Source organism: Thermobia domestica, chromosome 2, assembly GCF_964235325.1.
Source record: "Thermobia domestica chromosome 2, izTheDome1.hap1.1, whole genome shotgun sequence".
Classification (NCBI taxonomy): Eukaryota; Metazoa; Arthropoda; class Insecta; order Zygentoma; family Lepismatidae; genus Thermobia; species Thermobia domestica.
In genome coordinates, this window is record NC_137455.1 from 36011369 (window position 1) to 36027023 (window position 15655).

General features: G+C 35.8%; 1 protein-coding gene across 8 annotated transcripts in view; it reads right to left on the reverse strand.

The window, feature by feature from the left end:
- Caper (RNA-binding protein 39-like protein Caper) overlaps positions 1-15655 on the reverse strand; it is a 125779-nt gene that overhangs the window by 6516 nt on the left and 103608 nt on the right. For all 8 annotated transcript variants that reach the window (XM_081740617.1, XM_081740621.1, XM_081740623.1 and 5 more), the window contains 3 exons: positions 10960-11052; positions 6970-7236; positions 4534-4738 (listed from right to left, as the gene is read on the reverse strand). In XM_081740617.1, coding sequence (XP_081596743.1) covers positions 4534-4738; positions 6970-7236; positions 10960-11052 — 565 coding nt within the window. The remainder of the gene's footprint in view (positions 1-4533; positions 4739-6969; positions 7237-10959; positions 11053-15655) is intronic.

The window sequence follows — 15655 nt, forward strand, 5'->3', positions numbered from 1 at the left end:
GGAACAGGAAGAAATCCGGTGGTACCACGCCAGGGCTATAGGGGGGGGGGGTGAGGCAACGTGGAAACGCCGAATTTGGTCAGGAGATCCCTCACAATCCACGCGCCGTTGTCATGGTGAAGCTTCCATTTCCCCACCAGGTCGTCGCACGCGTGTGATCCGATTTTGCAGCCGTGTGAGCACTTTCACATAAAATCTTGCATTTACACTCTGCTCAGGAGGTACAAACTCCTTATGGACAATGCCACGACTGTCAAAAAATGCAATCAACATCGATTTCACTTTCGATTTCGACATTCTGGCCTTCTGTACGGGGTGGTTGTGCGGCTCACGGTATCCTCCTTATAGGCCTGCGTAAGCATGTCCTTGGTTTCGGTCGCTGATTTTCCCAGTTTGACGCAAAACGTGATGGCGTATCGCTGCTCCAAATTTCACTCCATCGCAGCTGACGACGAGGCGTCACAACAGGTCGTCACTAACACAGTGGTCCACACTCAACTAACGCACGCAGGCGACTGCCGCCGATCGACACCTGTTCCCAAGGCTCCCCTCCATAACATCCCCCCCCTATTGTTCCGCGCGCGCGGGAAAAAAATCAGTCTTACTACTTCTGGATACGACCCTGTATGTAACTATACTATTTCAAGTGCTGAATTCAAACTTCCATACTAGTGGAAGTGTCGATGTACAGCAAAGAAAGCTATATTTTTGAGGAAAACACGTCGTGAAAGAAGTACTCGGGAAATTCCCACAATTGAATGCACAAAGCATCGCAAGTGAATACTTCAACAATAAAACTATTTATTTTAATCTGAAAGATATTTAATTTCATTAAAGGCAGTTTGAAACACTTACTTTATAAAATTTGAATTATCTCTTTGTTAATTGTTTTAAATTCATTTTCAGGAAAGAACCGCTTGCTAGTGCTAGGGAAATTCCCGTAATTGAACGCGCAAAGTATCGGAAGTGAACTTCAAAAACAAAACCATTTATTTTACGCTGTAAAATATTTGCCATGAATATTTTTGTTTTAAATTAATATATTTGGTATTCATATTTGGCGAACGTTACTAAGGCTCCTGGGATGACTTGATCTACACTTGTTCGTTTGTCTGCCTGTACCGCACACACATTACAGGGTACAACTTTCGGTCTTAAATTTTCAGGGTACAAGCACGAGACACACTAAATTTCCTGTATAGATTTTGGTGACATACCAACGTAAAATTTCAAAATAGCGGCAATATTTTTTTCAAAATAGCGGGTATCCACACAAGGCGCAATTTTGGGTCTTTCGAATAGAAATTTTCAGAGTAGAAGCACGAGACACACTAAATTAGCTATATATATATATTGGCGGTCATCCAACATAAAATTTCAAAATGGCGGCCATTTTTTAACTAGAGGGCATTCATGTTACAGGCTGCAATTTTGGGACTTTTAAGTTTAAATATTGAGGATAGAAGCAATGACATTCTAAATTTGCAGTGTAGATTTTCTCGGCGATTCAATGTAAAATTTCAAAATGGCGGGCATTTTTTTCAAAACAGTAGTGAACAGAATATTGTTCCAAGTTGCGACAATGACATAAATCAAATTTGAACACTTTTACCCAAAAGACATTGAAATATTTCGAAAAAAAAAAAACAATTAAACCCGAAAAAAACCCACATGGGCCCAGGTGGGTTGGGCTTTTTCAAAAATATCCGGGTTTTTTCAAACCCTGGGAGCTATGGACCTTCAAAGTTTATTTTTTCATGTTTTCGGCAGCCTATAACTACGAAAGGAAGCATTTGCGTACGCAGTTTGGTCTGTACCTTTCGTCATATTTTGGTGTGAGGAATCATCTCCCAAACGTTGCCGTTGTTGTTTTGAAACACCCAATATATATATATATATATATATATATATATATATATATATATATCGGGTGTTCTAAAAATGACACCTACGGACTAAACAGAACGAGTCCTCATCTGAAAATACGATTGCACTATGTAGTAGCTTCGCAGATAAACACAGATTAGATCTACCAATTCATCAAATAATTACATCGATTCTTGCAAGATGGTAGTTAAAGTCAATAGACATTGACACTAGCACCACTTATTACCTTAACAATCGATGAATCGATGTAAGTGTTTGATGAATTTTTAGAGCAATGCTAATGGTTCTAAGTTAATATGCGATGCTGTCACATAAGTATTTAAAAATATCATATTTTGCTTATAAATTTTAAGCTTTCATGTCGGGTTCAATACCCAGTGGAGGAAGCATTATGCACTGGCTCAGCAGCGGGACGCAACTGGGAAGCTACTTCATTCAAGAAGGCTGCCTCAGTTCAGGCCTAAAACAGTGGTGATGTGATCCAATATGGCGACCACACATTCCCAATTGAAAACTATCTGATCAAACCTAACTATTTTTGGGCTGTAGTACCACACTGATCAGATTTATTATAAACTTGTAAGTACCTTCTCATAGTCAATATATAAAATTACATTTAACAAAGCTTTTGATACTGAAAAATGCTGTGTCACTACAAATGATCTTCCCGACTGTAAATCTGAGCAAACCTCGCTTAACAACATTTAGACAAGTGAAAGTGGTATCAGTAGAAACGGAAACTCAAAGTTTTGTTTTATATGTTTCACATCACATGACATGGGCTCAATGTGAGCTTCCTTTGTCACGCGACAAATAACTAGCCTGCAGTTTATTTCTTTCCATAGTCATTATAACATTGACCGATCCACTAATTTAACAGCCTGTGCAATGCGAGGACGAAAATCCTGGATGGCAGTTGGCAAATGTAGCCAATACACGTGTTGTTTGGCAAAACCTCACCAAAAAAAAAAAAAAAAAAAAAAAGCACAGGGTGCGCAGTCGGGGGAACATGGAGGCCACCAGTTTCCTCGCTTTATTGATGGACGTCCGGTTTTTTTTTTTTTTTTTTTTCGCTTACAGACGCCCCCTTCTGCTTTAAATTCATACTACCATTTACAAATCTTATGTCCACTGAGTGCATCTTCAACTTCCATCTAAAATGCTGCTGCAAAGTGATGATAGACTGACAGATATGAAAATCTGACATACAAAAAGCCTTCCTGTCTTTACTGGCAGCTATTTTCCCTCCTATCGTTCTAATGGCGAAAATGGTAACTATGGGACAGCTTTACCAGCAACTGAAATTTCTGTTTCTATTGATACCACTTGTACATGTCTGAGTGTTAAGAGAGATCTGTTCAGCTTCCTAATAGGGAAGATTATTTGTAATAACAGTTTTTTCGAAATCACGCTCCGAATCAAACTTAACCCATTCGATAAAACATAATAAATATATGTTCATGCACAAAACATTAGATGCCATGGACAACGGAGTAAGTTCCTGGGCCCATTAACCTTGTTATCTTAAAGAAAATCATAGACTCACAGTGAAATAGCTATTGCATCAACACTGTTCATTCGAAAGTCATGGTTTGTAGTTCATTCTCTTCAGCATGAAACGAGCTTTTCAGAGGTGCTATGTATTGGGGCCCATAATATACTTGAACAGGGAAAACTGGGAGAATGTCGGGAAAATTCCCTGTAGAAATCCCTCAACTTCGGACTCCTCTGGAGTGGCCCTGGGTAAAAGCAAACAACCCAAATGTATGTTGGAAAATACTAATACATGCTTTCCCCTCAAACCTATTCTGTCTATCACTATGAAACTTCTTACATTTCTTATCCTCTGCAGTATTTTCTAATATACATTTGGATTGTTTGTTTTTACCCAGGGGCAATCCAGAGGGGTCCAAAGTTGATGGGAGGGATTTCTACAGGGAATTTTCCCGACATTCTCCCAATTTTCCTTGTTCAAGTACGTTATGGACTCTAATACATAGCACCTCTGGAAAGCTTGTTTCATGCTTAAGAGAATGAACTATAAACCATGACTTTCCAATGAACAGTGGTGATACAATATCTATTTCACTGTGAGTCTACGATTTTCTTTAAGGTAGCAGGGTTAATGAGCCCCAGGGACTTACTCCGTTGTTCATGGCACCTAATTTTTTGTGCGCGAACATATCTTTTTTTATGTTTATCGAATGGACTAGGTTCGATTTGGATGTCCGGATGATAGGTTCATGTCCGTTCCTTGTCAATATAGTGTTCTGTTCTGTTTGAGGATATGGAAACAAAGCCCAATAGAAGTTATACAAAAATTACCCATTTCACATATTTTATTTGCAACTTCTCATAGAATTTCTTTAAACTTGAAAAATAAAAAGTCTTACATATGACTTTTTTAAAAATCTTAACTGTTTGATTTTTAAGACTGCATAGCTTAGTGCGATAATATATTTTAGCTACTTGTCGAATGGTTTTAAGTACATGGTCTAACATCTATGAATATGTATTTGTAGCTAGTATATATCTGTATGCTAATATATGTATGTCTTAATTCTCTGATTCCTATAAAAAAAATAATAAACGTTACCAACTAATGCCCTTGGAATTTAAGCCAAAGTTTGATATATAATAACCAACCTTCTGCCAGCTTGAACATAAGTTGAAGTCTTCCTGTGGCACCTAGATCTATTCCGGTACGGTCTAACTCATCGCTGTCCAAAATCGACGGACCTGATGTTGAATCTGATCGCTCAGTAACGTGACCAACCTTCATGGGTCTACCAGCCAACTCAAAGCCATTCAACTGTTCTAGCGCCTTCTTTGCATCTTCTGAATCGTGGAACTGGAAAGATTATAGCAGTAATAAGAAAAAGAAAGACGTTGTAGATATTTCAAACCCCATAGCATTTCATAGCTACTATCGAAAATATATTAGAATTCTGTGCAAAAATTTGAAAACGTAAGTGAAAAAATCTTAGTGGTACCGTAGACAACAAATGTTGAAAGAACACGAACCTTTTCTTTCAAGTTCTCCAGGACACATTATTTTCATATTGGAAGGTGACGTTTCCTATCTTAGATAATTTTATTTCTACAAAGAATCTCCTATCACCTTTTTTCTTACTAAACAGATCTGATAAATGCCGCAGGGCTAATAAATAAAGTTAGCTCCAAATAATAATCTATTTCAGGCAGACTTTTCTTTATTAAAAAAAAAAAATATATATATTAGGAAGTCCAGAGAGTTTTATTAAATTTTGACGTACATTTAAAACCGTAAGGCATACATATTCTATTGTACATATAAAACTATGGAATTCCCTTGTTGCACAAATGGAATCTGTGAAACCCCATTAGCGCTCCGTAGGACACGTTGCACTATTGGCACTTGCATATTTCGATTTTTAGAACGGAGAAAATAGACAATTTTGTAGAATAACAAAGAAGTGGATAGTTCCATTTAGTAGAATATAGACCTGCAATAGAATCCTTTATTACAGTGTTCCGCAACCAGTGTGCTGTAGCTAAGAAGGGTAAAAGGTGTGACGCGAACTTTTACCTACTCTGAGAAATTAATTAATTGTACAGTTATTATTAATTTCTCCCAGTTACTGTGCTTTGTCTTCGTAAAATAATGTTATTCTCTGCCGAATTTTATTCTATGTACAGAATTTTCGTCCCTTGTTAAAACAAACAAACAAAAACAAAATAAGTTCATGATTGCTAGAGTATGTTTCGGAAAATGTGCAGAAAGCATGTAACATAGTAGTCGAACTTATCATCGTAAAGGAAAAAACCCATACAAATAGCTGAAACATTCTTCAATGCTGTGCTGCTTGTTTGTGTTTTCTTTATTATTTGTTTGTTCTGATACCTGAGTATGTACTACAAAAATAAAGGAAATGTAGCCATGTAATGCAGACCACAGTAGAACATAGTTACTAGAATGTGATCGAGCGCAGAAAAAACTCTCGAACATATATTTTTTTCCAATGGTATTCTTTTTCTAGAGACATTCTCTTGATAAATACATATTTTATGTCAATTCTGAAACTAGGCATTGGTTTAACTATATAGATCACTCATTTCAGTACTCAAAGTTTCTGCCGCTTCCTAGAAATTTAAAATTTAAAGAAATGTACTGTCTACGTCAAAATCAAGTTCCATCCCGACAAATAAAAATAATAGTGTCTCAAGAAATGTGAGAGAGCTTAAACAAATTACAGAGAAATGGTTAAATGTTCAAAGCTAAAAATGTATAATTTTATATGTTCTTGCGCGTTTTAAATAGGCTCCAGTTATACACGTGAAAACAATAACTGTGTTAATTTTAAAACTGTGCGATCAGATATAATTATCAACTGAAAACTTGAAAAACGCCTCTTGATCACCTGAAATCGGAAATAATAATTCCTTCTGACAGACATCAAAATACATTGTTCTTTTTTAAAAAATATATAATTAGACTCTAATTTATCTACTCATTCGAAAACAGAAATATCCTTCTTTGGTCTGATGCCTGTAAAGGGCTACGAACTTTGGAGTATTGTGTGAAGCACTAACATGCTGTACATTATTTATTAGATATACATGGAAATAATTTCAAGACCTCTTTCCTGTTTGATCACTACACATAGCTGAATTTCATAACACTAATGGAGTTTACTTTCAATATCTCAAGATAGGATTTAAAGCCTCGTTTTTGAATTATCAGTGTCTCTCTCTCTCCCCTGATAATTCAAAAACGAGGCGTTACAAATTTCAATCCCGTATCATATGCTTCTTGAATTTTTGAATTGAACTTGCATTACCAATTTGATAAATTTTACGGGAGTAATCTTGCAACAGATAGACCGACAAATGGCAATTAAATAGAACAGTAGAAGATGGTTTAAGTTTAAAATGAATGTTGCTTGCCTCTTTAGACGAGAGAGAGGTTTTCAGTTCAACTTAAATCCCATTAGCAAATGAAAAAAAAAAATCTATTTTCAGATAAAATTTAAGAAGTTTGATTGAGAATATTAGACACAACTACCAATGAACAAAGCAACAAATAAAAAATAACATACTTACTGTAATAAAACCGTATCCTTTGGACCTCCCCGTTTCTGGGTCCATTATAAGTTGAATATTGTCAATTTTACCAAAAGGTTCGAAAATACCCCGTAACATATCTTCTGTGATGTTAAAATGAAGAGATCCAACATATAACCTCATTGGTCCTGTATTTCCTTTTTCTACTATAGATGTGACTGCATTGCCGGCTCGGTTTTTCTCAGCTTGCGTGTGCTGAACAATTATTGGAACTCCGAGCAACCTCTGACCACTGAGACCCAAAGCCTGAAATAAAACATATGCAATATTTATTATTTATTTATTACACTTATCAACTTACAACATATGATGCGACTCAAAAATAATTTTTTTTAGCAATTAAACAAAAAAGTTTATTTTTGTTTATACACTATTAGCTGAACATACTAACAAATGGAGATATACAATTTAGCTACGTGTGTGCAATTTACTGTGTGGCTAGAGGTCACCAAGGAAAACGCTACGAAACTAGTTGCTATGTATATGTGAGGATGAATCGTATTCCAAATTTTGACGGCAACATCGAATGACCAATGTTATTAATTGAATATATAACTAAACTTCGCTTCATTGGATGACTGCACAAGTTCGTACTGCAATTGAAAAAAAAAAAAAAAAAAAAAAATACATCAGTCATTTTTTGCAGAAAATTGCATTCCAAGGTAGTCTTTTCCGAAAAACGAATATTTTTTTTTTTAAAAAAAAAGAAAAAGAAACAAATTTGTTTTACTGCTACATTAGTTCAGTTACATAGGTCGGCTGGGACATACCTATGATAGAGCTCTCAGACATCAAATTCCATATTTAAATTTCTCAACTGACAGTTGCAAAAGCAAGCTTTAGTGATCGAAATAAGTTTAGTCAAGTTCAGGACTCTACTGGAAATCTCAAAGATTATTTTTTTTAAAAAAAAAAAAAGTTTTCCCTGAAGCAAAGATGGCTCTTTACTTCTTTCTTAGCAGATCACTATAATTAAATACAATGCAATACTAAAATCATAAAAATCTGGTTGCTGGATTAAAGAGGATTAAAACCCAGGTATCCCGCTTCTCTGATACTCGATTTATGAATTAGGCTATCAGCTACACCATCACTTTTTCGATGCTTTGGAGTTTTAGTCCTCAAGCTCTTTTTATCATTAGGCCCTTACTGGAAATTTTTAGAAATAATCCACTATTGGTGAAATTTTAGTTGAGGTTTTGACGTGAAGAACCAGGCCACTGGGCTGTAATGACTCAAAAATCGATATTTCTATATTATTTCATTTGTTTTCTATGTCTTAGTATTTGGTGCGTATGAGATCATTAGAGTTACAGAATCATTGGTACACAATTTTTTCTAAACTTTTGAAAATTTGTGGGGGTCTTATCGGATATAGCACCGAAACAAATAGATATAAATTACCTTTTAAAATTTTTCTTATAAACCTATTCGCGACGACGAAAGATTTTGAACTGAATAATAACATGAATTCTCTGCTTTTAGTCGATTTTTAATGTGAATATGGTTTTGGTCTGTTAACACTTATCCTAAATATTTGAAAATATCCACTTTGTCGAAAGTATTATTTGGTATTTTAACGCATTCATAATTTGCAGTATTACGATCCCGACGAACTTTCATGTATTTAGTTTTCTAAAGCAATGTTCTGCAAGCGTTTAAATAAGACCTCTTCATTTCTTTCGATTGTTCTCCTATCATCCCCTATTAATATTTACATTATCAGCATACGCCATAACCTGGTGAATACCATTCAGCTCTAGGCCCTGGTTGCTGTCTGATTTTTCCTTATAGCGTAGTCCACAACAAAGCTGAAAAGTAATGGCAACAACGCATCTCCTTGTTTCAGAACATTCTCGACATGAAAGCTCGTTTAACAAGAATTTTCCTACTCGAAGTTTTTAAAGTATTGACCCTTTAAAACAGATACTCTCTTGCGCACTTTCAAACCAATTTTAAATGCGTGTTTTTGCAGTCTGAGACTGCTACCTCAGAAACCGCTGTTCGAATTGCGTCAACAGCACCTTCAGGCGACACAAATCGCTCAATATGCATATGTGAAAACAACAGGAAGTCAATAGGTGAATATGGACGATGGGTCTATAAATAGATTTGCATCTAGTTTCAAGACTTAACGATATCAACAAGGGGCATGATAGTAGGAAATTTTGTAAAACTTTTAACTGCAGATTCTGGATCATTTATCCCAGCGTTTCCCAACCTTTTTCAACTTGCGGCACGCTACGGGTGTTATTTGGATTCTCGCGGCACACACAGATATTATTACTTGTAAATATAAAACACAGTGGTATTTTTTCTGATTATTGATTTCCTTCTCACAGAGTTTTCCTGAGTTCTCCTGAGTTTTCCTCCGTGGTAAATCATTATGCTTATTTTTCATTCTAATTTTAAAACAGAAAACAATTGCACTGAAATAATGGACTCAGTTTTTTTTTTTTTTTTTTTTTTTTTTTTTTTTTTTTTTTTAATATACGCTTTCTTTTTAAAAAATGTGTCCAACCTTTTACAAAGAAGGAAGATCACTAAATAACGAACGAACAAATAAATCTCTTTTACTTTTAAAACACAAATGTAGGTAATTCGTCGGAAGGATTGAATGATATTCTAAATTTTTAAGTTACGAAATAGTCTGCAACAATAAAGAAGCAATAATGGTCATAACAATGATAACACATACTTTTTTCAACATTAGAAATGTACAGAACAGTAACCGGTATGAAACTTAAATTTGCAGATTCATAATAGAGGTTCATAGTAATGTGAAATACAAATATACATTTTCCCCTACGTTTTGCAATTTGATTGCTATAAAATTAATAATTTTGTTTCGATTCCTCGCGGCACACCAGCGGCCCATTCACGGCACACCGGTTGGGAAACGCTGATTTATCGAAATGTTTAATCACAATTTTCGGGAGCCACTAATGTTTGAGGTGAGTTTAAAGAGGAAAAGCAGTTTGTGTTCTTTCAGTGTTTCCAAATGCTTCTGTTAGTGATCATATCGCTCTTTAGCATTTGGTGTTACCATATGCATTGTGTTCATATAGTACTGTATTTTTCTGTGTTAGGTATAAGTTAAAATTAGTAACAGAGTTGGCAACATAAGCAGTGCAATATTGATGATTCTCTTTGTATGGATTCATGAACTGATTGATCAGGGGTTTAATGGGATGTCGGCGTAAGGCTATTTGTCCCTGTTACGAAAGAGGCCGATCATAAAGCAGGTTGTGAAAAACTTAAAAGAACATATACCAAAACACGAAAGAAGCAAGAAAAGTAAGTGAAAGATGTAACAATAATAAAACTAAACAGATAAGAGTTAAAAAGGTAAGCTACAGATAATGTAAACTATTTAAATTGTACGAACAAAAGCGAGAATTCGATCACTAAACACAGAGATATCATCCTAAATTAGACTACGATTATTAACTAGTCTGAAGAGTACTTTGAGGTTTTAGCATTCAGGACCCGCTCTACGAGAATGTGCCGAATACCCAGCAGGACGACGCAATCTTCAAAATACAGACGGCGAATATCACACACCAGACAGACGTGTCACAAAACTGCGTTCGATACGTAACTGCGCCAGGATAACTTCATCTCGGAAATCAGTACACGAGGTCTACTAACTGCCCAAAACAACGTTCATAGAATGGGATCTCATTTTCATTGGCCTTTTGTAATTATGCTATCCGAAGTTCTCCGAAATCAGAGAAACAATAATCATAGGCTTTTCCAATATTGTAATCGGTCAGTTCTCAAGTGTCATAAGAAAATGATTTTCATATAAGAGAGACCAGCCCTAACCGCAGACTCAAATGTACGATTATTTTTACTTATTTATTTAATTAAACTACATCAATGGAGTGAATAATACGTTGTTGAATAATTATCTCATTCGTTCTACATTTTGTAATCAAACTTATGTAAAATAATACATGAACTTACCAGAGGAACTGATTCAGGATCTTTAAATTCAACGTAGGCAATTCCCTTGAAGCGTCTAGTTTTGTTACATGTGATCAGTCTGACGTCTCTCACCTGTAACACAAAAAACATTGAAAAACATGCGTAATAAACATCTACTCATCTAAAATTAATTTTAGATCATGTTACACTTCGAAGTCTCTAACAAAACATTTTCATATATGTATGTACATATGCGACATGAAATTGAGGCAGATATGAACCACGATTAACTGATTTGCGACTTAAAACTGGATGTGATGCAGTACTAATACTTTACAGCTCTCGGAGGTACTTTGAAAAACAGCTTGTCCCGTCCCTTTTCTGCATCTACTACTTAAAGTGGGATCTGAACCACTATTCAGAATATTATCAGTCAAGCACGCACATACAAAATGAAAAGCAGGAGCACGTGTGTTATCACTTGATCACAATGAGGCACGACTTGTCAAGGGCCTGAGTATGCTTATACGAATTCACCGAAATACTGTAATATTTCTTTCTTTACTAAGTAGGCCATGTTACAATCCAATGGTGACATATTTTCAGCACTAAATAAAATTAGTATTTCCTTCTCGGAAGAAATATATGAGAGAGAAGCTTTCAAATTTCTTGTACAGGAGATCATTTCAGCCCTCTCTTGACACTAACCAAGAAAAACTCTCAGATCGATATGTAACGCGTAACATTTGTTGATCACATACTAAACTAATTTTACAATTCTTTTCTATACGCATGTAACAATTTGATTCAAAATACAAAATTTGTGTCGATAAGTTTCGAACCTATACCGTAACACAGCTGACAAAAAAACGTTCATTGCTAAAATCTAAACAGATGGCCAACCTATCACAAAAACATCAGGTTACGTTAAAATGAAATCTTTCAGGTTTACATCCTACGCTTACGCAGGTTAGGCTAAAGGAGACGGTGACGATGAGAAATGAATGAAATGCTGGAATGAAGAACATGGGAGGGAACGGGAGAACCCCGAGAAAATCCACGCACACCGTGTTTTTCACCACAAAGCTCACTTGGCGCGAGCTGTGATTGAACCCCAAGGACCTCATACACCAGAGGTGAACGACATACCACAGCCATCGCGGCTCCCCTCAGGTTATGTTAAATTTAGAAAGAAAACCACACCTAATTTTATTACAGAAAATTCTACATTAAATATGAGTAGGAAAATGAGCGACCGAGCTGAGTATACAAACCGAATTCCTAGTTTACCATGCCAATGAATTAACCACTACGTTACCAATTCCTTCCCCATGCATATCACATTATCTTACTCTCCAGAGAGTACAATTTTATTAGATCATGTGCGATGTACCACAAAGTCTACTATTTAGTGGTAAAATATTTCGCACATGATACTTTACAATATCTTAGTGTGTTAATGCAAATTCACTTTTTTTTTTTTAAGTTACAAATGACAAGTAATAAGAATGTTATTACGTACACTTAGGTAGTTCGATGCTTAGATGATTTAGGAAAAATAAATTAAATGGCATCACAACTTACACTTTTTTTTTTTTTTAATCTGACCAGTTTACTACCTTTTATTAATAACAACATCTGAAAATGTTTTCTAATTCAACCAAGCCGTAACTAAACGTGAAATCTGTTTTAATTTACTGAAGACATAAAACTAAAGACACGTATCTCTTTTACGAACATAATGTCTTTTCTTCACATTATTTTTATACAAGTATGTTTGCCGTATGTATTTAAAACTATCAATGATTTTTTGCGCACGTTTCTATTTTAAAAATCCGTAATTATAGTAATATTAAATGAAGTATTCCATCGTATGTTTCGTAGTGCAGGAAATTTCAATATTAGTTATATATATATGATTAACATTTTCAAGTTTCTTGAAAGATAACTGTATATTCATTGTGTAAACTAGTATCTTGTTCACTCTAGCTTTGGATTAAAACAAAACTGACCAAAGCACTAACACCAGAAAGTGTCTGATGAAGGCGATGTTATCTTCAGAAACTGTCATACAAGAATTATTAATGCATATTTGGTGCTTTGGTCAGTTGTTTTATTAATATTGTGTAAACTAATAACGTGGCATTATTTCGTTCATATATATCCCTTCAAGAATCATTTCCCGAATTACAAAAATGTATTCACAGACAAAGTACAAAGTACGTACTTTACTGGACCAACATTTCTCTCAAGATGTCACTGACGAGTCTCGATTATTACAGCCCTTCGTGGAGGCATGGCGGCTCAGTGGTAGAGAAACCATTTCTGGTGCGAGGAGTCCTAGTTCAATCTCAGGCCGTGCAAGCTTGAGGTAGACTACAGATTCCGTGGGCTTTCTCGGGTTCTCGTGTTTCCTCCCACATTCTTATTCCATTTTTCAATATTATTTCTTTTAATTGATGAACCTTCTCCTTAAACCTACACAGCATATCAGTAAAGCATGAGACTGTAAGATTTTATTTCATAGTGTTCTCTCAAAAACCCTATTTGAATAGGACCGCTTCTAATGAAAGATGGTTGATCGCCCCCCACATGATCTCATCTGACTCACTGTCCTTTTCCATAGATTTCTTCAAATTGAATATAATGTCTATCTAATGTATACAACATCCAAGTTGAAATCTGGCTCATCGATGGCACATTAACTATCTTCCCACAAATCGCGAATGCAAGTGCAAAACAATATTTGAAATGACTCGCATTTACATGGTATCGAATGAAGCAAACATTTTTGTATTCTTATTACGTCATTTAAAAAAATAATAAACAAACATTTCTTTTCTTTTATGTACTGAGCTAAACAAAAATCCTTGACCATTTCATAGATGTCACTAAAGTTCAATTTAAGTAGAATTGTACATACCTGAATGATCGTACATTCGGTGTAAAAATCTTCTTTAGAGTTTGTATCCGAGGTAAATATCCCAAAGGGTACTGAACCTGGGATCACAACCACAGAAAGAACTTGACTATGGAGGAGTATACTTTTTTCCTCCGAATTTTCTAAGATATTCGCTTTTTAAGAAAAACACATCTATGACAACCGTATATATTACAGAAAAACCGAAAACTAAGTTTTTACACCGAATGTAGAATCATGTAGTATCGGCGAGATGGCACAACTCAATTGAGTGATGTATAGTCAGCATCTTGTAGTCAAGGCCATTGTGTCTGGTTTTCTACAACGAAGTCCGATACCCTTTTAATTCAAATACAGATGATAGTTTTATGTTTATGGTAACGAATTCTATTAAGTAGCAGAAAACGTGAACACGCCCGAGAAATTATTCCGGGTGGTTCGAAAATGGTCTGTGTGTCGACCTGCAGGGAGGACGACTGCTGTATATGCGTAAGTGGTCATCTTGACTCCCAAAACTATAGCCATTTAGAAGGGCTACTACACTTGTGTCTTTTCCGACACTGGTTATATAGTTAACGCCAAATAAGTAAACAGTAAAAAAAACTTGCGTGTGACGAAGAAATGGATTAATGCTAGTTAAATCGCAACAAAACAGACACACCTGCTGTTGCTGGGCTATCAAATATTAAGTATCGTAGACATTGGAAGGTCTCAGCATACCCTCGATGTGGTGCAAAAAAGTGAGTTTATTGATGCGACGTAAGAACCTACCGTCTTAAAACACACACAAAAAGTAAGGACAATACAACGTTCCTCCAGAGAGTACAACATTCCTAAATGAACTGTTCAAAATTTGCATTTAATAAAGACGCATAAGGGGCTTGAATTCATAAGCTTCGTCCCTCATATTGTGGAGAGGAAGACGAACAGTCGAAAGCTGTACAAACTCAATTTTGCAGGGGACAGGAGAAATTTTACAGTGTTTCTGGATGAGGCATCTGTGTATCTACCGAAGGATGATCATAAGCAGAAGAGGGCCATTTCGTGATTCCAGATGTGGTTTTGATTGGGTAAGTAAGTGAGGGTTTTTCCACGAAGATTTGTGGTTGTTGGTGGTTACTGCTACAATAACGAGCTTACGCTCTGTAGAGAGGGCAAAAAGGCTAAAATCAACGCAGATGCCACTATACCGCCATGATAGTTCATGCCTATATGGCCGTGACACATCTCGCCTCCTAATTCACAAGATATAGACTCCCACATGAGGTGAAGTCACTTGTGACTGACGTACATGCGGATGACACACGAAACGGGAACTCATGCAATCCCTTTGACAGACGTTCTATGAAATCCCATGGGTTATTGACATCAGTGCATAATCGACTGTCTGTACGAAGTTTGTTAGAAAGAGTTGAACGTACATGATCAAACTATGCTTCAATACTCTCTCTCCTTAAAGTGGAAACCTAAAATGCAGGGCGACAGCTGACAGGGTTTGCACATCCAGAGCAACCGCTAGTGGAGTGGCGGTATTTCTTAATTCGGTAATGAAGTCAAATTCGTTACCATAAACATGAAACAACCTTCTGTAGTTAGTGATGTTGAGTAAATTACGAAATTTATTTGCCCTCTTCGGGAATTAAATCAGACGTCATGTGCACAAAGAAATGCGCATTAACTACCGACTATACTAGATAACATCATGGATAGGAAAAACATTGTCCCACATGATGATGAACTTGTAATACTTCGTAATTAACCCATTTTTATATTAACATGAATGTTACAAAATATAAGTGTTCAAAACTTTTGAAC